Genomic DNA, 26,208 nt, shown 5'->3' with positions numbered 1-26,208 from the left:
GTCAAATGAATGGTCTAATTGTTTATGTAGTCCTGTTCTCATTTCTCCACTTTTAAATCAACTTATTGGAATCACTTAGGCCATGACAATGGGATTTCTTATCTGAATAAAGTAATGGTTTCAAAGCATGGTCTAGGAGGCCCTGGAGGATCACTGAGACCCGCCAAGTGGCCTGTGACATCAAAACTACTTTCGTAATATTGGGTGGGCATTGCAGTGTATTGAGTTAAGTAGCTCCTTGCAACACTTGCATCCCACATCAGAGTGCCTGTTTGAGTCCCTGCTATTCCACATTTCTAATCCAGCTTCTTGATAATATGCCCGGGGGATAGGGTGTGGGGGGAAGATAGGAGATGTTAACTTAAGTACTTGGGTTTCTGCCACCCACGTGGCAAACGCAGATAGAGATCCGAGCTGCTGACTTAAGCCTGGCCTGGCCCCAGGTGTTGCGGGCACTTGGGCAGTAAATCAAGACAATCCTTTTCTGTCACTGTGCCTTTCAAATAAATAAATAAATAAATTGAAAAAACCAGCTTTTATAATGATACTAAGATACTATCTTTTTATTGGGCTGACTTTTTTTTTTTTTTTTTTTGACAGATAGAGTTATAGACAATGAGATAGACGGACAGAAAGGTCTTCCTTCTGTTGGTTCACTCCCCAAATGGCCGTTATGGCCGGCACTGCGCCGATCTGAAGCCAGGAGCCAAGTGCTTCCTCCTGGTTTCCCATGCAGGTGCAGGGGCCCAAGCATTTGGGCCATCCTCCACTGCCCTCCCGGGCCACAGCAGAGAGCTGGACTGCAAGAGGAGCAGCCGGGACTAGAACCAGCGCCCATATGGGATGCCGGCACTGCAGGCGAAGGACCAACCAAGTGAGCCATGGCTCCGGCCCCTGGGCTGACATTTTTGATTTTCCAAAAACAAAACAGGTTAAAACTGCTGAAACCCAAACACAAATCAAAAATCACACAATGCACTAGTAATCAATGCATTCTTTACCGTGCACTTCAGCCAACAGGAAACAAGAAAAGCTAGTTTCACTCAAGAATGTCTTAGGACCAGCACTGTGACTTAGCAGGTTAAGCCTTGGCCTGTGGTGTGGGCATCCCATATGGGTGCTGGTTCAAACTTCAGCTGCTTCACTTCCAATCCAGCTCCCTGCTAATGGCCGGGGAAAGCAGTGGAAAATGGCTCAAGAGCTTGGACCACTGCACCCACATGGCAGACCCAGAAGAAGCTCCTGGCTCCAGGCTTCGGAACAGCCAAGCTCCAGCTGTGGCAGTCATTTGGGGAGTGAACTAGCAGATGGAAGACCTCTCTGTCTGTCCCTTTGTCTGTAACTCTGCCTCTCAAATAAATTAAAAAAAAACTTTAAAAAAATCTCGGCATTTAAATATAGTGACAAACTATGACACTGAAATTCATGTAAAATGATTGGTAAGGGTTATCTCAAGAGAAAGTACTTGCATAACTGAGGTGCAAGATAAAACAACTACTTCTTTCATTTTTTACTTGAAAGAATGCCATTCAATTCCAACAAATGATAGCTGTTAGGTGTTTGGCAGATACTTTCTCAGATGTAGACAAAGTGAGACTGTCATTTCAGAAGAAACAACTAACAGTGTTTGCTACCATGCTAAAAAGGTTTCAAGAGAAAAGTCAATTTTTGGAAAAACTGTACCAACCTCTGTGAGCGTCAGAGCTCCCTATCACTGACTTTTCTGACGAGACAGGTGTTAATACTAACATGTAATTTCCTGATACTGTATGAACATAATTTCATTGTGATAATCTTAATGTGTTAACACTTAGAAGATTCGATTAATCAGTATCTTCCAAATAACAAACGCAACGTGTTATAAAATCATGTATGTGTAAAAGAAACATTCTAAGGGACAGATTAATGGATTTTAACATAATAGAGTATGAAAATTCACTGATGCTGTTTCAGATTTCACATTAAAATTAATCTTTAAGAAACTATCAGCTTTTAAATATTGGCACAGTATCAAGGAAGAATATATGCAATTACCTAAAAAGAAGGTTAACATACTCTTCCCTCCTCTAACACATATCTACACGAGGTTTCATCAACTACTTCAAGTAAAACAACTTACTACAACAGACTGAATATAGAAAACAGCGGTTTCCCACCAGGCCAGATACTAAACTATCTAAAGCATGCCATTCTTCTCACTAAATGTGTTTTGTGAAATAATTGTTTTCATAAAAACATATAATTATGTTAATATATTTTAGTGTTATTAAGTTGCTCTCTCTTTATATTTTAAAATTTACGAAATGATAAATAATCAATAGACAAACCACACATATTCAGAGGCCTTTTATAATAAATGAGACCAAAGAATTTGAGGACTGCTAAAATAAAGGAAAGTGCCACTTATTTTCCAGGCTTTGGCAACTGCCTACACCCTAAAGAAATAGGCAGGAAATTCCCAAGTTTAAAAGAGAAAATAAATCATACCAAATATAGTGAGAATTCCAAAAAAAAATCATTTGGAAATATTTTAGGGAAGTCATAGGAAAGAGGTCATAAGAAAAGAAGGCAAAGTGCGTCTAAGTTTTCCACATTTGGAAACTAAAATATGGAACAGACAAAGGGATCTGGCAAGGAGCAGTGAAATGCTCCTGGGAAATCAGCATTTAAGAGAATTTATTTCCTGTACTAGATTTTTAGAATAATGTACAGAGCTGGAAGGCTCCTTGCACCTTTACCTTCTATTTCCAAGTACTACTAAAGCACAGAACACAGGAAAACAGGGTTTTAAGTCTTCACTCCCCTTTCTAGGAGCTTCTAGAGCACCAAGTCCTTTTTAGGTAAAATCACAGCTCAAGGGAAATAAATCCATAAAACTATTATAAAAGTAGGCCTGAATATTAGCTTTAGGAGGAAAAATAATGATATACATGTAAAAACAATAGTTATTACTGTTCTCCAAAAATAGTTTAAGTGTCTGAATATTTACTCTGTAGCAACACAAAATACTGCATTTATCCTTTCACAAGCAGTAAAATTCACTCACATGTCAACCAAGTAATTAGTTCTAGATCACTTAGCTAGTATCACTAAAGATAAAATATAAACCCAAATCTGTGCAAAGTTAGTGCTTACAACACACCAATGATGTACAAACAATAATAATCACGGACTTCCCAGGAACCCAAACTTTGGTGCTATCAGGACCCGCGCCCCAAATAATAAAGGAAAGCATTTTATAATAAAGCATATCACCTAACTGAATAGCAAAATGAGTCTGCAAGTGTAGCTGTAAATGGTACAGAAGTTAAATGAAGGCCCCTAGTAAACTGAGTATTTTTCAAGATGATGTAAATAATTGATACCATGGACAAGATTAGAAAGTAAAATAAACAATGGGGAAACACTGAAGTGATTGGCTCCACAGGAGAAGAGATTTTACTGCATGAGGCTGAGTGATCTATAAATACTTCCTTTTTCATCAGTATTGTATAACTATCCAAATTGTTTCAGTTTATCCCAAATGTATTATTTTTAAAATTCTACATACCCTTCTTAATAGCTTTGTACTTTTCTTCATTCTCCATAAAATTAGGATCCATCTTGAAAACATCTTTAAAAAAAAAAGGCAAACATTAAACCTTTATTTCCAATAGTTACATTTCTTGATACCCACTTCCCACTCCTAACCACCCAGACTCACTAAGAACGTCCTCTGGATTATAGTCGTCCTCCAAAGGTAGCATGTGGGTGAACTGGTCATCTTCTTCCACCAAGTCCAGTCCATCTAGTATAACAGGGTGGTCCTTGAACCCATCCTTCCGGACAGCAAACATCACTTCAATCATATACTGAACTCTCTTGTCAATCTCAGACTCATGCAGAATGTTTCGAAGGCGTTCAAATATAGCTAAACAAAAAGAAAAGGGAATGAAAAAGTGGTAAACATAATACTCAAACAAAAGATTAACATCAAACCAAGAATATTTGTATACACCTACCATTGATTCCTCTTGGTGACACTTGTGTTAACTTGAGGCCACATTCCTTGAGAAAACCAATTGCTACTTCAACACTATCATCTGTTGGTCTTTCAAGCAGCAAAGTGAGCATTTCCAAGCATAAAACTTCATGTGCCTTAAATAGAATGCAGACATAGGGAAGAGAGAAAATGCTTTTACAAACATTAACCTACTGTTGGTAATAATAATTAGTAAATCATTATACTATAATCATCATACTACACGTATGAATAGCAAAGTTTTATAATGTACATAGAAATACTCTAAATGTGGGATAATTTCATTTTGTACCTCTTTTTAAAAATTTTTTATTTTTAATTTTTTTGTTTTAATTTTCTCTTTTGTTTTCTTTTTTGTGTTTCTCTTATTTTTAAAGATTTATTTATTTATTTGAAAGAGTTACACAGAGATTGAAGGAGAGGCAGAGAGAAAGAGAGGTCTTCCATCCGCTGGTTCACTCCTCAGTTGGCCACAATGGCTGGAGCTGTGCCAATCTGAAGCCAGGAGGCAGGAGCTTCTTCCGGGTCTCCCACGCAGGTGCAGGGGCCCAAGCACTTGGGCCGTCTTCTACTGCTTTCCCAGGCCATAGCAGAGAGCTGGATCAAAAATGGAGCAGCCAGGTCTTGAACTGGTGCCCATATGGGATATCAGCACTACAGGTGGTGGCTTTAGCTGCTATACCACAGTCTAGCCCCCATTTTGTACCTCTTAAGAACTTACATGAGGTGGGTATTCAGCATAGCAATTAAGATGTGGGTTGGGATGCTCACATCCTATATCAGAACACTCGGATTTGAGCACTGGCTCTTAAACTGCATGAATACTAACATGGTCACAAGATACCTTCATTTTATCTGCTGCACAGTAACAATTTTGATCACTTTCCCCTTTGTAATTAAACTATTTACATGGGCCATGTTCAACAATTGTCATTAATAACAAATGCCAATAAGAGTGGGAATAATGCCTTTCCAAAATCAGATACTTATTTGAAAAAGGAAGAAGTCTAAATCCCAATTCAGGAGAATATCTTCTTCATATTGTGCACAACAGCAAATACACACTGATTTTCCCAGGGAAGAGAAGGGCATCAAACAGTCTTATATCAATGACAAGAAAATACTGTCTTGCACCACAGTTGCAAAGAGTCAAAATATTTACCATCATAACTCTTTTATGGCAATGACAAAAACCTCTGATGTGTACTCTAAATCCAAAAACAGAAATGTGTCTTTGTGGTACAGACATATGAAAGCTAGTTTCCATGGTCTTAAGCAGCAAGCTTCCATTGTAAATAATGTGGTAACTAATTAGGTTAAAATCTAAGAGTGGACACTAGAAAGAATTTCAGATAGGTAAAAATGAACTACTACTTAATGTTAGAGGAATAAGGTTAAATAGGACTTCAAATACAGACATTACACTAAAAATGTGAATACAGATCTGAAGAAAACCTTTGAGGATAAATAAGAGCAATTTTACAATTTTCAAAGTTACACAGAAGCTAAATCTGAACCATCAAATAGTTTTGTATGGATGCATATAAAATAAACACAAACATTGAACAATAAAGCGATAAAATCACCTGCACTGAAGACAGATCAAAATTATTTAATAATCTAATTATTATGTAAAATAAATAAAATTATTTTATAAATATCTATACAAATAGAGGAAGAGTTTTTTGTACTTATCAGCTATTTATTGGTTCTTCATGAACACCATGTATGGGGAAAAAAGTAGAAAAGATACTATCTTTATTGCTTTAGAAAATGAATTAATTAACATTCTTTTTTTTCTTTTTCTTTTTTTTTTTTTTTTGACAGGCAGAGTGGACAGTGAGAGAGAGACAGAGACAAAGGTCTTCCTTTGCCATTGGTTCACCCTCCAATGGCCGCCGCGGCCAGCGCACCGCGCTGATCCGATGGCAGGAGCCAGGTACTTAGCCTGGTCTCCCATGGGGTGCAGGGCCTAAGCACTTGGGCCATCCTCCACTGCACTCCCTGGCCACAGCAGAGAGCTGGCCTGGAAGAGGGGCAACCGGGACAGAATCCGGCGCCCTGACCGGGACTAGAACCCGGTATGCCGGCGCCGCAAGGCGGAGGATTAGCCTAGTGAGCTGAGGCGCCAGCCTAAATTACATTCTTTAAAAAAGAAAAAGATATGTAGTCAAGTAACCACATTTAGATCAATTCTGAAAAAATATCTAGAACTACCTAATGTCTCTTATTAAAGAATATTATGGGCCGGTGCCACGGCTCACTAGGCTAATCCTCAGTCTATGGCACCGGTACCCAGGATTCTAGTCCCGGTTGGGGCACCGGGTTCTGTCCCAGTTCCTCTTCTTCCAGTCCAGCTCTCTGCTGTGGCCCAGAAGGGCAGTGGAGGATGGCCCAAGTACTTGGGCCCTGCACCTGCATGGGAGACCAGGAGGAAGCACCAGGCTCCTAGCTTCGGATCGGCGCAGCATGCCGGCTGTAGAGGCCACTTGGGGGGTGAACCAACGGAAAAAGGAAGACCTTTCTCTCTGTCTCTTTCTCTCTCTCTAGCTGCCTGACTTTGCCTGTCAAAAAAAAAAAAAAAAAAAAAAAGAATATTATGAGGCCGGCGCTGTGGCCTAGAGGGTAAAGTAGCACCTGTGATGCCGGCATCCCACATGGGCACAGGTTCAAGTCCTGGCTGTTCCACTTCGGATTCAGCTCCCTGCTAACGTGCTTGGGAAAGCAGTGGAAATGGCCAAAGTCGTTAGGCCCCTATACCCACACAGGAGACCTGGAAGAAGCTTCTGGCTCCTGGCTCTGGACTGGTCCAGCTCTAGCCAATGTGATCATTTGGGGAATGAGCCAGCAAATTGAAGATTTCTTTCTGTCTCTTCCCCACCTCTCTCTGTAAACTCTGTCTTTCAAATAAATAAATAAAGCACTAAAAAAAGAATTTAAATGCATTTATTATAGCTTTTAAAACTAAAATATCATACAAGATATTTATCTTTTTAACTTTTACTTAATGAATATAAATTTCCAAAGTACAGCTTATGGAGTACAATGGCTTCCCCCCTCCCATAACTTCCCTCCCACCCGCAACCCTCCCCTTTCCCACTCCCTCTCCCCTTCCATTCATATCAAGATTCATTTTCAATTCTCTTTATATACAGAAGATTAGTTTAGCATATATTAAGTAAAGATTTCAACAGTTTGCACCTACACAGAAACACAAAGTGTAAAATACTGTTTGAGTATTAGTTATAGCATTAAATCACAATGTACAGCACATTAAGGACAGAGATCCTACATGAGGAGTAAGTGCACAGTGACTCCTGTTGTTGACTTAACAAATTGACACTCTTGTTTATGGCATCAGTAATCACCCTAGGCTCTTGTCAGGAGTTGCCAAGGCTATGGAAGCCTTTTGAGTTCACTGACTCGTATTATTTAGACAAGGTCATAGTCAAAGTGGAAGTTCTCTCCTCCCTTCAGAGAAAGGTACCTCCTTCTTTGATGACCCATTCTTTCCACTGGGATCTCACTTGTGGAAATCTTTTTCATTTAGGTCATTTTTTTTTTTCCCAGAGTGTCTTGGCTTTCAGTGCCTGAAATAGTCTCATGGGCTTTTCAGCCGGATCCGCATGACTTAAGGGCTGATTCTGAGGCCAGAGTGCTATTTAGGACATCTGCCATTCTATGAGTCTGCTGTGTATCTCACTTCCCATGTTGGATCATTCTCTCCCTTTTTTATTCTATTGGTTAGTATTTGCAGACACTCGTCTTGTTTATGTGATCCCTTTGACTCTTAGACCTATCATTATGTTCAATTGTGAACAGAAATTGATCACTTGGACTAGTGAGATGGCATTGGTACATGCCACCTTGATGGGATTGAATTGGAATCCCCTGCATACAAGATATTTACCCCCAAGGACAATACATCAAAATAATAATAGAAATATAATTACTGAAGTGTATCAAGCTGAGTTCTAAGGGCACTGAAAGACACCAATTACTTACCACATTTTGGTTAATAAGATGTGCCACAAACTTTGAAGCAGTCAGGCAAAGTTGCTGAAAAGTGAAGACAGAAAACAAAGTTGTAAACTAAAACCAATTTTCATTCATCAATAGAATCCACAGCATACTAACATCCCCTACATAAAACATATACTACACAAAGATGATTTTTATATGAACATAATCCAAGTGAAAGAGTGCCATTTCTGGTTAAAAAGTTGGAATTCTACAGGTATAGCTACCATATGTGTGGCTCATTACTAGTTGTCAAGGATATATACTAGGACAAAAATGGTCTCATGGGAAGGTGTTTGGTATGGCAGTTAAAACACTGCTTGAATCACCAGCATTCCATATTGGGGTGTCTGGATTCTAGTACTGGCCTTGCTTCCTGTTAATCTGCACTCTGGGAAGTGGTGATGATGGCTCAAGTAGCTGAGTCACTGCTACTAATGCAGAAGACTCAGGATTGAATTCCCAGCTCCTGGCTTCAGTCTATCCCATTCATAGCTGTTGGAGGATTCTGGGGAATGAGACAGCATATGAAAGATCTCTTTCCAAAAAAAACCCAACACCAAAAATGAAAACACCACAAGTTCCCATTAAGTAGAGTCTTTAAAAAAGAAATTTGGGACAGGAATTTGGCCCAGCAGCTAAGATGCCTGGATCGCACACCCGAGTGCCCAAATCAATTCTTGGTTCTGGCTCCAATTTACTGCCAGTGTAGATTGTGGGAGGCAGTGGTGATGGCTCAAGTACTTGGGTTCTGCCACTTATATGTGAAACTTGGAACTGTGTTCCTAGAGAGTCCTGACCCAGTCTTAGCCTATATAAATTTTTGAGAATGTTAACCAGCCAATCAAAGGTCTCTTTCTGCCTCTTAAATAAACTAAAAAAGAATAAATAAATTTAAAATAAAATAAAAAGCATGGAGCTAGAGTTGTGGCATAACAGGATGAACTACCGCCTGCAGTGCCAGCATCCCAAATGGGCACTGGCTCAAGTCCTGGCTGCTCTTCTTCCGATCCAGCTCTCTGCTAATGCGCCTGGGAAGGACACTTGGAGGACACCCAAGTTCTTAGGACTCTGTACTCACATGGGAGACCTGAAAGAAGCTTCTGGATCCTGATTATCCACTGGCTGTTGTAGCCATTTGGGGACTGAATCAGAGGATGGAAAACCTCTGTTCCTCTCTCTCTAACACTGACTTTCAAATAAATAAGAAAATAAATCCCAAATAAATTAATTAAATTAAAAGCATTTCTAAGTAGAATCAACATCGGTTACTCTTATTTTTTTTTTTGTTTTTTTTTTTATTTTTTTGACAGGCAGAGTGGACAGTGAGAGAGAGACAGAAAGGTCTTCCTTTGCCGTTGGTTCACCCTCCAATGGCCGCCGTGGCCGGCGCGCTGCAGCCGGCGCGCTGCGGCTGGTGCACCGCGCTGATCTGCTGGCAGGAGCCAGGAGCCAGGTGCTTTTCCTGGTCTCCCATGGGGTGCAGGGCCCAAGCACCTGGGCCATCCTCCACTGCACTCCCTGGCCACAGCAGAGAGCTGGCCTGGAAGAGGGGCAACCGGGACAGAATCCGGCGCCCCAACCGGGACTAGAACCCGGTGTGCCGGCGCCGCTAGGCGGAGGATTAGCCTATTGAGCCGCGGCGCCGGCCCTCGGTTACTCTTATTGACACTGGTTTATTAGTCTGTCCCTAAGCAACAGTTTATTTATAAGCCATTCATAAATACCTTGTCATTTCTTCGATAGCCTTTTCGGAAATTAAGGATTAACCTCTTGAGGATTAATTCTCCAATTTGTGGAAATTTTGAGTTGATAATTGCCACTAAAGCTGCATAAACATGGGTGAAGATAGGCGAAGCACTCTGTGCTTGCAAAACAGACCTAGACAGCAGTCCTCTGTTTAAAAGAAAAGAGGTCAAAAACAATCAATTTAGTTAGAATGGGAAAAAACATTTAAAATCCAGTAATATAATTCTGTAAATTTTAAAAGATAAATTTTTACTACTTTATCTAGGGAAAAGTTAGTCCTACTAATAAACAACAGCTGCTTTTGATAAACTAAACTTTGAATTTTTGCTTTTGTAAAATAGAAAGTTTACTACAATTGTTTTTTCAAAATTTTCTATCTCAAGATAGTTCCTCTCTTCCTGCTTGTTGTTGTACAGCTAACAAATTTGAGAGTTTTCAATATCACAGAAATCATTTGTTTAACAACTTCAAAAAAGTCAAGGAAAAAAAGACTTCTTTCAAAAGTATAAAATTTAGACAACATAAATTTTCCACTACAGATACATCATTCAATGTAATTAATTCTGTGATTAAAAACAAATTTGAGTTTTTTCTGTCTTTAAACTTAATTTTACTAGGATAAAAATGAAGATTTAGAATAAATAATACAAACATTCCAAGATTAATGCTAAAATGCTAATAAGAAAATTAAAAGTTGCCCACTTGTAATTTACTTAGAAATGGTTATGATTTGTATGCATTTGATGCAGAAAAGAAGAGATGCAAAGTGGGCTAACTGAAGCTATTTTTAGCAATGTGATGACAAATAATTACTGGATTACCAAAACACAAGGTGAAAATGTCTTAATAGCAAATTTAGTAATGACAACTGAATGACTAGAGTTGAATATGAGAAAACTATACTCAGGTTATAAATTATAAGATCTTAAGCAATCCATATAACTTCTTTAAATCTACCTTTATTCTAAGTAAAATGGGGAGAGTTATGTCTACCTTTGAGGACAGCAGCTACCTTTTGGTCAACTTGCTATATCCTTACAGCACACTGCACTTACTTTCATTTCCCAAATTTTTTATTCTTTTGAGGTGATGAATCTGAGTAATGTGAAATAACATCAGAAAAGAGCCCTCACATTTTTAAATAATAAATAGAACATACAATATTTTTGTTTCCTGAGTTTTTTCAATTTTACCAACTGCTTAAAAATCAAGTAGAAAAAATGGTAATTGAGTCCTTTCTATTTTCTAAATTATTTCTTAATTTTTCATTTTGGTAACATTCTCACTTTGCTTTCATCAGAAACTAAATTAAAAAAAAGATTACATGCAACAAGCCATAGCTAATATAACAGTAAACGGTCAAAAGTTAAAACTTTTTCTAAGATCAGGCAGAAGACAAAAATGCCATTCTCACTATTTCTATTTAACACAGTACTAATAATCTTAGCAAATGTAATTGGGCAAGAGGAAGAAATGAGAAGTATTCAAATTTGAAAGGAAGTTAAACTGTTTGCAGATAACATGGTCTTATATTTAGAAAACCCTAGAGATTCCACCAAAAAACTGCTAAATTCAGTAAACTTGTAGGACACAAAATGAACACATAAAAATCAGTAGCATATGCTAACAAGAATCTGAAAAAGCAAAAATAATCCTATTTATAATAGTTACAAAAGAAAATGATGTTAGGAATAAATGTAATCAAGGAAGTAAAAGAATTATGTCCTGAAAACTATAACTCACTGCTAAAAAGAAATTGAAGAATGGGCAGACATTGTGGAGCAGTGGGTTAAACCACTGCCTGCGACATTAGCATCCATGTGAGAGTGCCAGTTACTTCACTTCTGATGTAGTTCCCTGCGGGTGCACCTAGGAAAGCAGCAGCAGATGCTCCAAGGGCTTGGGTCCCTATGACTCCCAAGTCAAAAGAAACAAAAGCAAAAACAAATACTTTTACATCAAAATGAAAAGTTTCTGCACAACAAAGGGAACAGCAGACTGAAGACACAACCTATGGAATGGGAGAACCTGTCTGCAAATGATTTATCTGATAGAGTTAACATCAAAAATATGTAAGGAATTCAAGTCAATAATTAGAAAACAAATTATCCAATAAAACATGGACAAAGGACCTGAGTAGACATTTCTCAAGAGAAGACATACAAATGGCCAAAAGGTAAAGGAAGAACTGTTCAACATCACCCATCACCAGGAAATGCAAAGTGGAACCACAATGACATATTACCTCACCCCTATTCAACGGCTGCTACAAAAATGACCAAAGATAAACACAGCTGAAGATGTAGATAAAAAGAAGCCTTATATGCTGCTGCTAAGAATGTAAATTAACCTCGCCACTATAACAAACAGTACGAAGCTTCTTCATAATAATTAAAAGTAGAACTTCCTCAGGATTCAGCAATGGCACTGCTGGGTGTATATCCAAAGGATATGAAATCAGTATGTCAAAGAGATATTTGAACAAGGGAATACCATTCAGCTTCAAGAAAGAAGGAAATCCTGTCATTTCAACCATGTGGATGAACCTGAATGAAATAGCCAAACATGATGAACAACACGATGAATCTAATGAAATAAGCCAGACAAGGAAAGAAAAATACCACATGACCTCACTCGTGTGCAACTGAAAAGAGTCAAACTCATAGGAAGAAGAAAATGGTGGTGACTGGACACTGGAGGTGGGTAGGTTAAGGAGCTGTTGGTCAACAGACATAAAATTTGTCAGACAGCAGACATAAGTCACATTATGGTGATTACAGTTAGTAACAATTTAAGAGTAGATTTTAGATGTTCTTACCGCACACACACACACACACACAAAAAGTGAGGTAATACAAATGTGGAATAGTTTGGTCTAGCTACTCCACAACACATACATATATAAAAACAGCACACTTTATGTAATTTTTACTTGTCAATTAAGAAAAAATAATCAGGGGCCAGTGTTTGGCATAGTAGGCGAGATTCCACTTGAGACACTCACATCCCTTATCAAAGTCCCTGGGTTCAAGTCCTGGCTCGTACTGATTCCAGCTTACTCTAATGTTCATACTGGGAGGGAACAGATGGTGGCTCAAGTACCTGCATTAGTGTCACCCACTTAGGAGACCCAGGCTCCTGGCTACAACATGGCCCTGACACAGCTACTATAGGCATTTGGGGAGTGAACCAGCAGATGTAAAATGTGTGTCTCTCTCTGCCTTTCAAGTAAAATGAAAATAAATTTCAAAAAAGAAGTTAATTTTAATATTCATTCTCTTCATAGATTTAAATCATTATAGGTACTCAGTATAAACATTAGAGCCTCTTTAAAAAATTTTATTTTTTATTTATTTGAAAGACAGAGTTACAGAGAAGGGGGGAGAGAGAGATTGATCGATCTATCTATCTATCTATCTATCTATCTATCTATCTATCTCCCATCCACTGGTTCAATCCCCAAATGGCTGCAACAGCCAGGGCTGGGCCAAGCAGAAGCCAGGAGGAGCCGGGAGCTACTTGTGGATCACCCACACAGTTGTAGAAGCCCAAGCACTTGAGCCATCTTCTCTGCTGCTTTTCTAGGCGCATCAGCACAAAGTTGGATTGGAAGTAAAGCAGCCAGGTCTTGAACCAGCACCGATATGGGATGCCAGCATCACAGGAAGAGGTTTAATCTGCTATTCACAACGCCAGTCCCTAGAGCTTAAAAAGCAAAAAAACTCGAAGGAGGTATTGTGTCATAGCAGGTTAAGCTACTGCCTGTAATGCCGGCAACCTATACAAGCATCCTTTGAGTTCTGGCTGCTCCACTTCCCATCCTGCTCCCTGCTAACGCACTTGGGAAAGGCATGGAAGATGGTCCAAGAACCTGGGCCCCTGTCATCCACGTGGGAGACTCAGATAGTGTTCCAGGCTTCTCGCTTTGGCCTGGCCTCGCCTGAGCTGTTACAACCATTTGGGGAATAAATCAGTGGAAGGAAGATCTCTTTCCCTCTTTATCTGTCTCTCACTCTCTGTAACTCTGTCTTCCAAATAAGTAAATTTAAAAACTTAACAAAAAAAAGGCAAAAATTCCATAACATCTTAACAACAAAACAAGTAAAACATAACTAAGAATTTCATTTTAAATAAACACTCCCAACTACTTTTCAATGATTATTAGTGAAAATACAAGTATTATATTCCTATGAAGAAATGAGTATGAACAAATAGAATAGCTGACACTTACCTTCCTCTAACTATATTTTCTTGAAGAAGCTCTTGAATAATAATACTTATATTGGAAATGTTGACTTTGTTGATAAGACCATTGATTGACTTCTTTAGGGCCTCCCAGCTCATCCTCTGGTAAGCTAAGCTAAAAAGAATTTATTTTAATAGATTAAACTTTAGTCAACAACTGTAAGAACAAGAAGCTATGTTAAGAACATAAAAAACTACTTGTGTTCATTATTTTCACAGAATGATCCCAAAGTGTAATAAATATATGATGATTAAAGGAATAAATATTTAACCACATTTGGTTTTCTGTCTGTATTGCTTAAGTACAGACCACTTTTCTTTAAATGCCTAGTAAGATAATGTAAGGATAATGTTTTGTTCTTATGTCCATGTATACTGCAACTTAAAACATTATTAGTCAAATTCAAAATATGTTTACTTTACATTATAATGATTCACTTCAAGTTGCTTTTAAAAGAAACCTTTTAAAAAGCAATGCATTTGAAAAAATTTTTTTAAAAAACGTGAAGCACTCAAACATAAGCCAGGAAAAAAAGAAAAATTCTATTATATTTCTTCTTATAAAGGCATATCAGGGATAACATTAAATGCTTTACATTCTAATGAAATGGTATTAGACAAAGGAAACAGAAAATAGCATAGACTTATGGGGCTGAAAAACTGTTCTAAGTATTTTAAAGATCACTTCTGGTTTTATGCAGTAGTACTATAGCAATACCAACTGAATGCTATACAGCTATACTGTCTATAATTCAGACTTCAGGTAAATTTTTTAGCTTCAGTAAATATCTTTAGGTTGAACCTGATAAGGTCAAAAGTTGTTTCAAGTTCTAAAATTCTATAGTTTTATAACAGTTTCTTTGTGGAATCTGATTTCAGCTGCAGGAAATCTTAAACTTTTTCCTTCCATTCAACTCTCTGGAAGTCTGATGTTGCCAGTAGACTTATGGGAATATATATAACTCATAGGATTACAAAGGATACTGGTAGTAAGCATGCATGTGACTAGAAAAGGAACAACAGCTTAAAATACTAAAAAAAAAAAAAAAAGAAAAGAAAATAAATGCTTTCCTCAAACTTTCTAATTCATGCATGCAGAAAATTAAGGAAGTTAGAGCTAAAGTCGGAGAAAGCAGTATGCAGAGCTCCAATGAAGAAAAGAGGTCTCTGTCATTAAAGACGAAATGTAAAGCCTCAACAGCCAAGGTTATCTACCCCCAGCTGACTGATTTTTCAGCAAGACGTCACTGCCTTGTATACTTAGTGATATTAACATGCCTGTTTTTATCTGTAATCTGCTCCTGCATCATCCTCAGCTTTGCAGGAGGAATATACGCTCCACCAGTGCGAGTGAGGAGAGGATCCAGCTCATCTTTCTTCTTCTTTGTAGTAGGTTCATCTTGAGCAGAGGAACTCTGAGTGACTGAGGGCTCTGGGCTTCGTCTCCCAGGAGCTGGGGATCTCCGGGACCTTTTCCGATCTGTCCGATCTGTGTCTCTTTCTTTGCGTTTTTCTCGCTCCCTGCTTCTGTAATATTGTTTTTAAAAACGGAAGGACAATATGAAACACATTGTTGCAATGAACTGCACATCAAACAAGATCACAAGAGGGCCCCACAAGTTCAAACTAGGAAAGGAGGTTTAGAGTGATGAGGTAACACCTGTCAGAAAAAATGTAACTTAAAGTAGGTCTCAAAGGCTTGGCAGAATGTAGACTGGGGCAAGGGAAGGAGGATGGCATTCTGCAAACAGCACAGGAGAGAATAAGTAACTACTGAAAAATGGAAGGGTGCTAAGGCCAGAATGAGCACAACAATCAGGAAACAAACAATTATGCTGGAAAGATGAATTTCAATCAGGCTATGAAATCTTAAAAGGCAGAAAACAGGGCCGGTGCCGCGGCTCACTAGGCTAATCCTCCGCCTTGCGGCGCCGGCACACCGGGTTCTAGTCCCGGTCGGGGCGCTGGATTCTGTCCAGGTTGCCCCTCTTCCAGGCCAGCTCTCTGCTGTGGCCAGGGAATGCAGTGGAGGATGGCCCAAGTCCTTGGGCCCTGCACCCCATGGGAGACCAGGATAAATACCTGGCTCCTGCCATCGGATCATCGCGGTGCGCTGGCCGCGGCGGCCATTGGAGGGTGAACCAACGGCAAAGGAAGACCTTTCTCTCTGTCTCTCTCACTGTCCACTCTGCCTGTCAAAAAAAAAAAAAAAAAAAAAAGGGCAGAAAATAGACTCTAAGTTTTCTTTACCAGAGAAGACTGAGAATCATTCAAAGCTTCTGAGTGCAAGAGTGACATGAAAATAGTGCTTTTGAGGAGACAGGTATATGTGATAAATTGTATAAAGGAGAGACCAGAATTTATCTAAAATTATAGCAATTTTAGGTATAAGTTATTACAAAAAATGCAATATTTGAAAATTTCTAGATAGAATTATTTTTAATAGAAATATCAGAATATCAGAACCGCCTGGTTTTTTGACACAATGTGGAAAAAAACACATTTTCTATTCACAATTACTCTTCCCTACAAATGTAGTGATTATCCTTTCTTCAGCTAACACTTTTAAAATAACCAGCATTTTCTTTGAATCTGTCAAGAATGGTAAACAGCAAGTCCTGGCCTACTGCTATCATTCCCCAAAAAGGTGTTTGTCCACTTCGTGTTTTTTCATATATTGTCTTGGAAACTCAGATAATTCTGTTAATGCTCTGTGCAGCCATGAGTTACATGAACACAGTACATAAAAGCAAATTTCATATCATCACTGCAAATACAAGGAAACTGAGGGAAGAATAGACTGTAGCAAAATCTAAAAGGTATGTTTGGGAAGGTCTATTTTAATATATAGTACTATTGGCTGGCGCTGCGGCTCACTAGGCTAATCCTCCACCTAGCGGCGCTGGCACACCGAGTTCTAGTCCCAGTCGGGGCGCTGGATTCTGTCCCGGTTGCTCCTCTTCCAGGCCAGCTCTCTGCTGTGGCCAGGGAGTGCAGTGGAGGATGGCCCAAGTCCTTGGGCCCTGCACCCCATGGGAGACCAGAATAAGTACCTGGCTCCTGCCATCGGATCAGCGCGGTGCACCGACCGCAGCACGCCGGCCGCAGCAGCCATTGGAGGGTGAACCAACATAAAGGAAGACCTTTCTCTCTGTCTCTCTCTCATTGTCCACTCTGCCAAAAAAATAAATAAATAAAAATATATAGTACTATTTATCTGGAGAGAGAAGAGCAATCACTTTAAAGGGCAGTTGTGGAGGAACAATTTTGAAGCTGAGGGATAAGACCTGAGTGAGTACCTATGGCAACAATTAAAATACACCAACAAAGAGTGTATGGGGGCTGCTTTCAAATTTAAACTTCAATTAGTCACAAAGGCAGGTGCTCCAAATTCAACCCACTGATTTGCAAATGGGTTGTTTCGTATTGAGAAAGTGGCATGTTGCAGGAAGAATATACTGACATTATGATTTGTGTGAGAAACACCAGGTAAGACATCTGACTGACTGATAGAATCACAGCCTTACAATTATTGTGTTTGTCCCTTTACAATGCAGAAGGAATAGAGTATTCTCAGAGTCCAAAGAGAAACATTTGGGGGCAGACATACTGGAACAGCAGGTTAAGCCCCTACTTAGGATGCCCGTATTCCATGTCAAAGTGGTGGTTTGAGTCCTGGCTACTCTGTTTGCAATCTACATTCCCGCTATGTGCCTGGGAGGCAGCAGATGATGGCCTCCAGGATGTTTTTTAAAAAGGACAGAAAACAACATAAAATATAAAATAAAGTACTTGGGCTCTTGCCACCAAGTGGGAGACTCAGATGGCACTGCAGGCTCCTAACTTCAGCCTGGCTGTTGGGGGTATATGGGGAGTGAACCAGCAAATGAAAGATCTTGCTGTCTTTCCCTCTCTCTTCATTCTGCCAAATAAATAAATAAATATATCCTTTTTAAAAAAAGAGATATTTGTCTCCAAATGTTTTTGGACGGTTGTCTTTTACATTTCACAATGTAGAATCTACATTAATACCTCATCTGCTTCTTTTGCAGTGTGATTGTGTGGATCACATGATATTTAAGTTCACAGACTGGACCAAACTTAAGGAATGACACTAAAGCAGTAAGGTCAGGGGTTGGGTTAAAACAAAGGTTTCAGAGTCAGAATTAAGTTCAAATCTGTTTCAATTTCTACCAGATGGGTAAGTGAATCTCAGGTAAGTTATTTAATCTCCTCAAACCCATGTCCTTAGTTGTAAATTGGGAAAAATATCCAGGTTTATGAGTTTTGGTAGTATTTGAGAAAGTAAGCGAACTGTCATGCTTATGACAGTAGCTGTTTTTATTAAGTTGTCATTAAGGTCTCAGCTGATAAGCCTGGTTTTTGGAGGTTAATTGAATCTGGCATTTTTGGATTGAGTCTATATTAGAAAGTAGTGAGAAGGAAATATGGGCTACAGATATCAAAGGATGTACTTCGTACCAAACTACAGAAGAATCTGATCAAAATTCTATTGGAAGCCTACTCTACTGAAGGTAGAGTTATGTAGTGGACAGATAATATGAAAGAAGCATCAACATGCATACAGACCTTAGTGAACAATAAAATGTAGAAGACAAGTTTCTGAAACTCAATGGCTAATAAGCATAAATACAAAAATCAAGAGAGAGCTGGTTTTACGCAAATGACAAAGATCAATAGATGTCTTCAAAGAATGGTTGTTGCACAAACACAGAATGTAAAAAACAGATCACAGTTACTCTTCATATTGAAATAATAGAATCTGTTGGTTTTGTCAATTAAAAATAAAATCAGGATCAACCACTTTGTACAACACTGGAATTTAAATTCCTCTACTGCTTTCTGTATACTATTCAAAAGTATAGAAGAGAAATTCAGGGGCCAGTGCTATGGCATAATAGATTAAGCCTCCACCTGGGGTGCTGGCATCCTTCTGGGGACCTGTTCGAGTCCCAGCTACTCTGATTCTGATCCAGCTCTCTGTTAATGGCCCGGGTAAGCAGTGGATGATGGCCCAAGTCCTTGGGCCCCTGCACCCATGTGGGAGACCCAAAAGAAGCACCTGGCTTCAGCCTTGCCCAGCCTGGGAGGAGTGAATCAGTGGATGGAAGATCTCTCTTTCTCTCTCCTCTCTCTTTTTCAAATAAATAAATAAACCTAAACAAATAAGGTATATTATCATCCAAGGGAAAAAGAATTATGTACAGATCAATAACAACGGGTTTTAATACTCTACATAGCTTTCAATGAAACATGAGTGGCACGCACACACTTATGTCTGCCTCTTCTTAAATACTGCCCCAAAAGCATGGAAACACTCTCATTCCAATGTTCACCTGCCCTTCAATCACCTCTTTCTCATCTCTCAACCAGGTAAACCCTACAGATCCCATTAATCAAATGGGTAGCCAAGTCTTCTAAGATTCAAGCAGAAATCATTTATGTGTCTAAAAATCTCCCTACAAATTAGTAACTTCATTCTCAATGTTCCTCTGTCATGACAGAGGAAAGCAAATTTAGATACTCTACATCATAGGATATAAACTTCTTTCATTTAGTTAAGAATCTCAACAAAATCACATATGTCAGGCCCTCTGGCAGGACAATGTAATAGTGAGAGCTTGGGGCCTTCAGTCAGACAGACCTGGACTTGCCACTATTACAAAATACAAAACGTGTCTAGGTCTCAGTTTCTTCAGCTATGAAGTACACATAACAGTATCCATTTTACATACATATTTACTGCAATAAACACTTAATTCACATGAAGCCTTTCTCAGAAAGCCTGGCTGGGGCTGATGTTGTGATTTAGCAGGTTAAGTGCCATCTGCAACACCAGCATTCCGTTTGGGTACCGGTTCAATTCCCAGCTGCCCTACTTCAGATCCAGTTCCTTATTAATACTTCTGGGAAAGTAGTGGAAGATAGGCCCCTTCCACCCATGTGGGAGATCTGATAGAATTCCAGGTTCCCGGCTTTTTCCTGGCCCAGCTATGGCACTTGAAGCCATTTGTGGGGTGAGCCAGAGGATTGAGGATCTCTCTCTGACTCTCCCTCTCTCTCTACTCGTTCAAAAAATATAAAATCTTAAAAAAAAAAAAAAAAAAAAAAAGAAGGAAGCCTGGAGCTTAATAACATTCAATTAACACTAGCTGCTACTATCGATTTTATTATTAGGCATAAAGAATACCATTTTTCTACAGTTAAAATTTTCAGTACTAACCGTGACTCCGTGCTATCATCGTAAGAACGTCCTCTCCTTGAACGCTCATGGTCTGACCTGTTATAGTCAAAGTAGTCTCTATCCCGGGGGGATCTTTCTTGTTCTGCATATCTAACAGAAAATAAGAAAATCAAAGTTGTAAGTTCAAAATAACTGTTACAAACCCCTCTGGAAAGTTTAATGCTAGTAATGCTAAAGCAACTCTATAACTGAGCAACATCCTGTCAAACTGTTTTTAACAAACCGTTCATTTTGCTAACACCCAGTCATTCAGTCAGAATTACATAAACTGACTTCAAGCACAGCGAAACTACTCTTGGAACTGACTTAATCAGACCTCTTCATCTTGATTCATGTTGTCCTCACTGGGAGATACATATATGGATACCACACATAATTGGTGGGGAAAAGGCTATCCTGCAACGAATCCTTTTGTTTAGTTGGTTCATTCATCACAACACTGATATTACCATTTCAGTATATCAGTGTGTGGTCTCCATAAGGACCAATATAACTCTACTGACTATTCATCAGCTATTACTCTTGCAACTGCATTATTGGATAGCAATGAAAATGGCTTGAAATTATAAGCATATAAAGATGAATGGGGCTGGAACTGTAGCTCAGCAGGTTAAAGCCCTGGCCTGTAGTACCAGCATCCCATATGGGTACCAGTTCAAGTCCTGGTTGCTCCACTTCCAATCCAGCTCCCTGCTAATGCACCTGAGGAGGCAGCAGGGGGTGGCTCACGCCCTTGTGCCCCTACACCCACATGTAAGATCCAAAAGAAGCTCCTGGCTTCAGACTAGCTCGGCTCCAGCCATTGTGGCCATTTGGGGAGTGAAACAACAGATGGAAAACCTTCTATCTTTCTCTCTGTCTCTCCCTCTCTTTGTAACTCTTTCAAATAAATAAAATAAATCTTTAAAAAAATAAATGAATAGTATCAGACCTGTTATTCGAATTTTAAAAGTCAATAAAATCACAGAACTTTCAGAGAAGCCAAATAAACGTATGTATAATAAATACACATGGCAACATAATCTGTATTTTTTACACACATCCACAATTAAGTTAGGCACATAGGATTGTCTATGTGTATAAGGAGAAGGTTTTTTTTATTACTGTTCATTTTTAATATGGAAGCAGTTAACTGGTGAAAGGTAAGAAGTCACAAACCAGGACAATTAACTTAATGTCCACAAAGCAAAAGTTTTTAGAGATATTCAGCACAGTGAAATAAGAAGTACACAGGGAGTAAGGCTGAGGTTAGACAACAGAAGGAAATTTAAAGGATACTCCTTGCTTTATAATTTTTTTCTTTTAATCTGAAAGGTAAGGAGATAGAGAGAGATCCTCCATTCACCAGATTACTTACCAGATACCCAACAAGAGCTAGAGCTAGGCTAGGCTGAAGCCAGGAGGCCAGAACTCAACTTGGGTTTCCCATGTGAATGGCGGGGATCCAAGTGCTTGAGCCAGGGTAAATTTCCCAGGGCAATACCAGTGGGAAGCTAGAATTGGACACAGAGTCAAGACCCAAACCCAGATAAACCAACATGGAATGTAGGCATCCCAAGTAAGGTGGTTACCACTGCACCAAACACACATCTAATAAATTATGGTTAAAGGTCATAGTTTATTAAGTGAAATAACATTAGTCCTAATATGAGTGCACGATGCACAATAATGGTACAATTTTTAAAATCATTTACCTTAACATTATCATGATAAGATGATTTAAGGTATATAAAAATATAGCTAAATAAATATAAACAGCAGTAACAGCAAAGGCAGCCCTTCAAAATTATGCAATTTCAACTCAATTTTCTATTTCAGAAACTCTCATTCTATTAGTATTTGAGATACTAAAATTATTTTTCACCTAAATAATTATACAAAATCTGGAGTTATTTACTAGTTAACTCCTAAAATAATTACTCAAGGAAGATTCCTCTTATGGCTCATTCCAGTAACACTGGTTGTAAAACCATTAAGAAGAAGCTGTCCATCCTAAAAACGGGAACCCAACAGGTAAGTTATTGCACAAACTTATAAAAAATTAAACTGTATTCATAACATATAAAATCATTTACCTGTCTTCTGGAGAGGAGGACCTCTGATATGAATTATAGTTGTCCCTTCTGTCATGACCAGATGAGTACTGTCAGGGAAAAAAGGAAACATTTCAAAAATCATTTCTATTCAAAACTATGTAGAAATGAAATCTATGTATATGTTTCAGAAAATCAAAGTACTTCAGAAATTTTAAGAATTAAAATAATTTAAATTATCCGTAAGAGTTTATTACTTTAGTCTAGCATCCTAAGAAAAAATAAAGCAATGAGTAATCTGTTCTGCGATCTGTGTGTTTCTTTCTTAATGAGAAAAGACACATTTAAAAATAGAAAATTATTCTGAACAGACATGTAAATAAGCTCTAACTTCCTGATTTTATGACTTTGTAATTCATAGCCATTTCAGTCTAATATTCATTACCACAAAAAATTGTCAAAATAATATCATTACTGAATTTTTGAATAGCATACACCAACTAGGTTAAATCTTTGTGTGTGAATAAGTACATAACAAGATTCATAATTTAAGGTAGCCATAGTTTGGTTGTTATTTTATAGTAAAGGCAGCCATCTTGAAATCTTGTTTCTAATCTGTATAACAAAGTTTTAAAAGCTGTTTAACAACACATGAAATGGAACTGTTCAGTGTGTATGACATGTGTTTCCATAAAACTTCACAAGATCCTAAGCTAAATACAGAATGCGAGATTCACTGAGGTCAACAGTTACTTAAATTACAGTACTGGCCGGTGCCGTGGCTCAATAGGCTAATCCTCCACCTTGCGGCGCCGGCACACCGGGTTCTAGTCCCGGTCAGGGCGCCGGATTCTGTCCCGGTTGCCCCTCTTCCAGGCCAGCTCTCTGCTATGGCCAGGGAGTGCAGTGGAGGATGGCCCAGGTGCTTGGGCCCTGCACCCCATGGGAGACCAGGAAAAGCACCTGGCTCCTGGCTCCTGCCATCAGATCAGCGCGGTGCGCCGGCTGCAGCGGCGGCCATTGGAGGGTGAACCAACGGCAAAGGGAAGACCTTTCTCTCTCTGTCTCTCTATCTCACTGTCCACTCTGCCTGTCAAAAAAAAAAAAAAAAAAAAAAAAAAAAAAAAAAAAATTACAGTACTGACTGAGGACTTATTAAAGACATAGTCCTTCCTGTGCAGACATTCTGAAGGGTAGGGAGCACCCTCAAGAATCTTATGACCTTAGAGAAGAGAGATGCTTATAAAGATTTTTACAATCAAACACATCAGATTAGATATTCCTGAGAGAGAAAAGAGCAACAGAGAAAAAAGGAAGAAGAAAAGTTGTATTTATGAAATGCATGAAGTTCGTATACCTTCAACAAAAGGTTTCTGGGTTAAAAGAAATAAAGAAAGAAACTAAGTAAAACCAAAAATTAAAAAAAAACAACCCTCAACATATTAAGTTCAGCAGTTATACTGCTGCTTGGGACACTTGCATGTTATATTGAAGCCCTTGGTTCAGATCCCGGTTCTACTTCCAATTCTAGCTGTTTATTAATGTGCATCCTGGGAGGCAGCGGTCGACGGCTTAAGCAGTTGGGTAACACTTCCACCCACGTGGGGGACTTGGACTGAGTTCTTGGCTCCTGGTTTTGGCCAGACCCAGCCCTGGCTGTTATGGGCATTTGGGGAATGAATTATTAGAGGGGTGATCTCTGTCACTTTACCTTTCAAATGTATCAAGTAAATAAATAAGTAAATAAACAAACATTTTTGAAAATGAAAAAAAAAAGTTTCTACTTCTCTAAATTCACAGTTTGAGAATGACCAGTTAAGAATAAATTTGCTTTCAAATAGGACAAATCCAAGTACTACCATGTGTATTTTTGGAGCCATTTATGTTTGGGATAAACAGCACACAACATTAACAGACTCTACAATAAAATTTTGGACATAATGCAATTTTCCTTCTTCCCCATCCAAATGACACCTACATCCCACACTTTGCACTTTGTATGTTCCCTGTGCTTGTAATACAAGAACTTGTTTAGTCAGACATGCCTGACTATGACTTTCTCAAGTGTATATGACCAGCCAGGTTAAACAGAAGGCACAATAGTCCAACACGTTAAAACTGGAAAAGCAGGAAAGATTTCACAAAAGTGTTAAGACATAGGAAAAATTTCCAATCAAAAATCATAATTATGCTTACAAAGTTCTTAATGTTCTAAAATGTAAGATCCTTTAAATAGTCCATTTTACTGGTAGACACAAAATGTATGATGAAAGTTAACATTCTTGTGTTAAAATTATTTTTTTTAAAATCTATTTCCAAGAGTTAGAGACCAATCTTCTATCTGCTGGTTCACGCCCCAGACAGCCTCAACAGCCAGGAGCCAAGAGCTTCTTCTGTGTCTCCCATGTTGGTGCAGGCGACCAAGCACTTGGGCCATCTTTCACTGCTTTCCTAGACCACTGGCAGGGAGCTGGATTGGAAGTGGAGCAGTTGGAACTCTAACTTGCACCTATATGGGATGCCAGCATCACAGGTGACAGCTTCACCCGCTGTGCCATAACGCCAGCCCCTAAAACAATCATTTAAGAAAGCAGTTTAAAGATAATTTCAAAAAAGTCCACACACTCTTTCCAAAGTGACAGAATCATAAGCTTGGGCAACTCAGGTTGATGTAATACACGTAGTGAATGGTTTTAAGTCTTTGATTTATACTTTGTTCTAAAAACCAGGTGGTTTAGCAGTAGATGTAGCATCCTAGATCCAAGATTTCATCAATCTTAAAAAGACTACACCTACTGTCAGATTATTAGGTTCATGACCCAAGAATCCTTATATATTCAGATTCTTGTAAAACTGTTTCTTTATACTATACTGGATCTCTGGTACAGTTGTTTTTTCAGCCAGGAAATGCTAACAATACATATTAAACCTGCTGGGTCAGGAATATGTGCTGTGACAGAAGTCAACAGAGCTAGGTAATCATCTGGTCAGAATTTGAGTAAAATTATTTTAGTATCTGTAGTGGTGAAAAAACCAAAAGTTTGTCATATGTGTTCATGTATGCATGTCTACAGTATGTAGAAGAAAAACGCTTGGGGCCAGCATTGTGGCGTAGCAGGTAAAAACGCCACCTGCAGTGCCAGCATCCCATGTGGACATCAGTTTGAGTCAGCTGCTCCACTTCCGATCCAGCTCTCTGCTATGGCCTGGGAAGGGAATGGAGGATGGTTCAAGTCCTTGGGCCCCTGCACCCATGATGGGGACGCAGAGGAGGCTCCTGGCTTCAGACCGGCGCAGCTCTGACCATTGCAGCCAACTGGGGAGTGGGCCAGTGGATGGAAGACCTTTCTCTCTCTGCCTCTGCCTCTCTCTAACTCTGCCTTTCAAGCAAATAAATAAATCTTAAAAACAACAACAACAACAAAAAAGACAAACACTTGCCTGGAAAAAAAAAAAAGGCGACAGAGAACAATAAAACTGTACCATCTACTTTTTTTTTTTAAGGCAAAGCCATTATTTTGATTACATTAGAGAAGGCTTCAATTCCATGTTAATGATTTTTAGCACATCTCTGCAACATCTGCTGTAAGAGAGGGGAACCAAAAACACTGAAGTAGTGAGTCAGAAGCAGTTTATAATATGATCAAGTAACAAAGAATTGGACACACACAAGTGTTAATAGGAAATGCTGAGTAGGAAACAACACTGTGGCACAGAGGACTGAGAGATTATAATGGGTTATGGGGAATTTTAATTTGGCTTTGGTGAATGAACAGGATTTCACCAAGAAAAAATCATTCTGGAGTATGATCCAAATATTAAGAACCTGAATTTCCCTATTTACCTTATCACAGAGTTTAGACTGTAAGTCAGAG

The 26,208-nt window shown here is 38.9% G+C and overlaps 1 protein-coding gene across 2 annotated transcripts in view; it reads right to left on the bottom strand.

Moving 5' to 3' along the window:
- The window catches only part of CWC22 (CWC22 spliceosome associated protein homolog), a 74,642-nt gene that overhangs the window by 25,698 nt on the left and 22,736 nt on the right, over positions 1 to 26,208 (bottom strand). For both annotated transcript variants that reach the window (XM_051848386.2, XM_070070512.1), the window contains 9 exons: positions 22,376 to 22,443; positions 20,280 to 20,390; positions 15,314 to 15,562; positions 14,022 to 14,150; positions 9,769 to 9,937; positions 8,027 to 8,080; positions 4,002 to 4,137; positions 3,704 to 3,910; positions 3,551 to 3,613 (listed from right to left, as the gene is read on the bottom strand). In XM_051848386.2, the coding sequence (XP_051704346.2) occupies positions 3,551 to 3,613; positions 3,704 to 3,910; positions 4,002 to 4,137; positions 8,027 to 8,080; positions 9,769 to 9,937; positions 14,022 to 14,150; positions 15,314 to 15,562; positions 20,280 to 20,390; positions 22,376 to 22,443 (1,186 nt within the window). The remainder of the gene's footprint in view (positions 1 to 3,550; positions 3,614 to 3,703; positions 3,911 to 4,001; positions 4,138 to 8,026; positions 8,081 to 9,768; positions 9,938 to 14,021; positions 14,151 to 15,313; positions 15,563 to 20,279; positions 20,391 to 22,375; positions 22,444 to 26,208) is intronic.

The sequence above is a fragment of the Oryctolagus cuniculus genome, chromosome 3, assembly GCF_964237555.1.
Source record: "Oryctolagus cuniculus chromosome 3, mOryCun1.1, whole genome shotgun sequence".
Classification (NCBI taxonomy): Eukaryota; Metazoa; Chordata; class Mammalia; order Lagomorpha; family Leporidae; genus Oryctolagus; species Oryctolagus cuniculus.
Note: the sequence above shows the minus strand (reverse complement) of the source record. Positions and strands in the feature narration are given on the sequence as shown.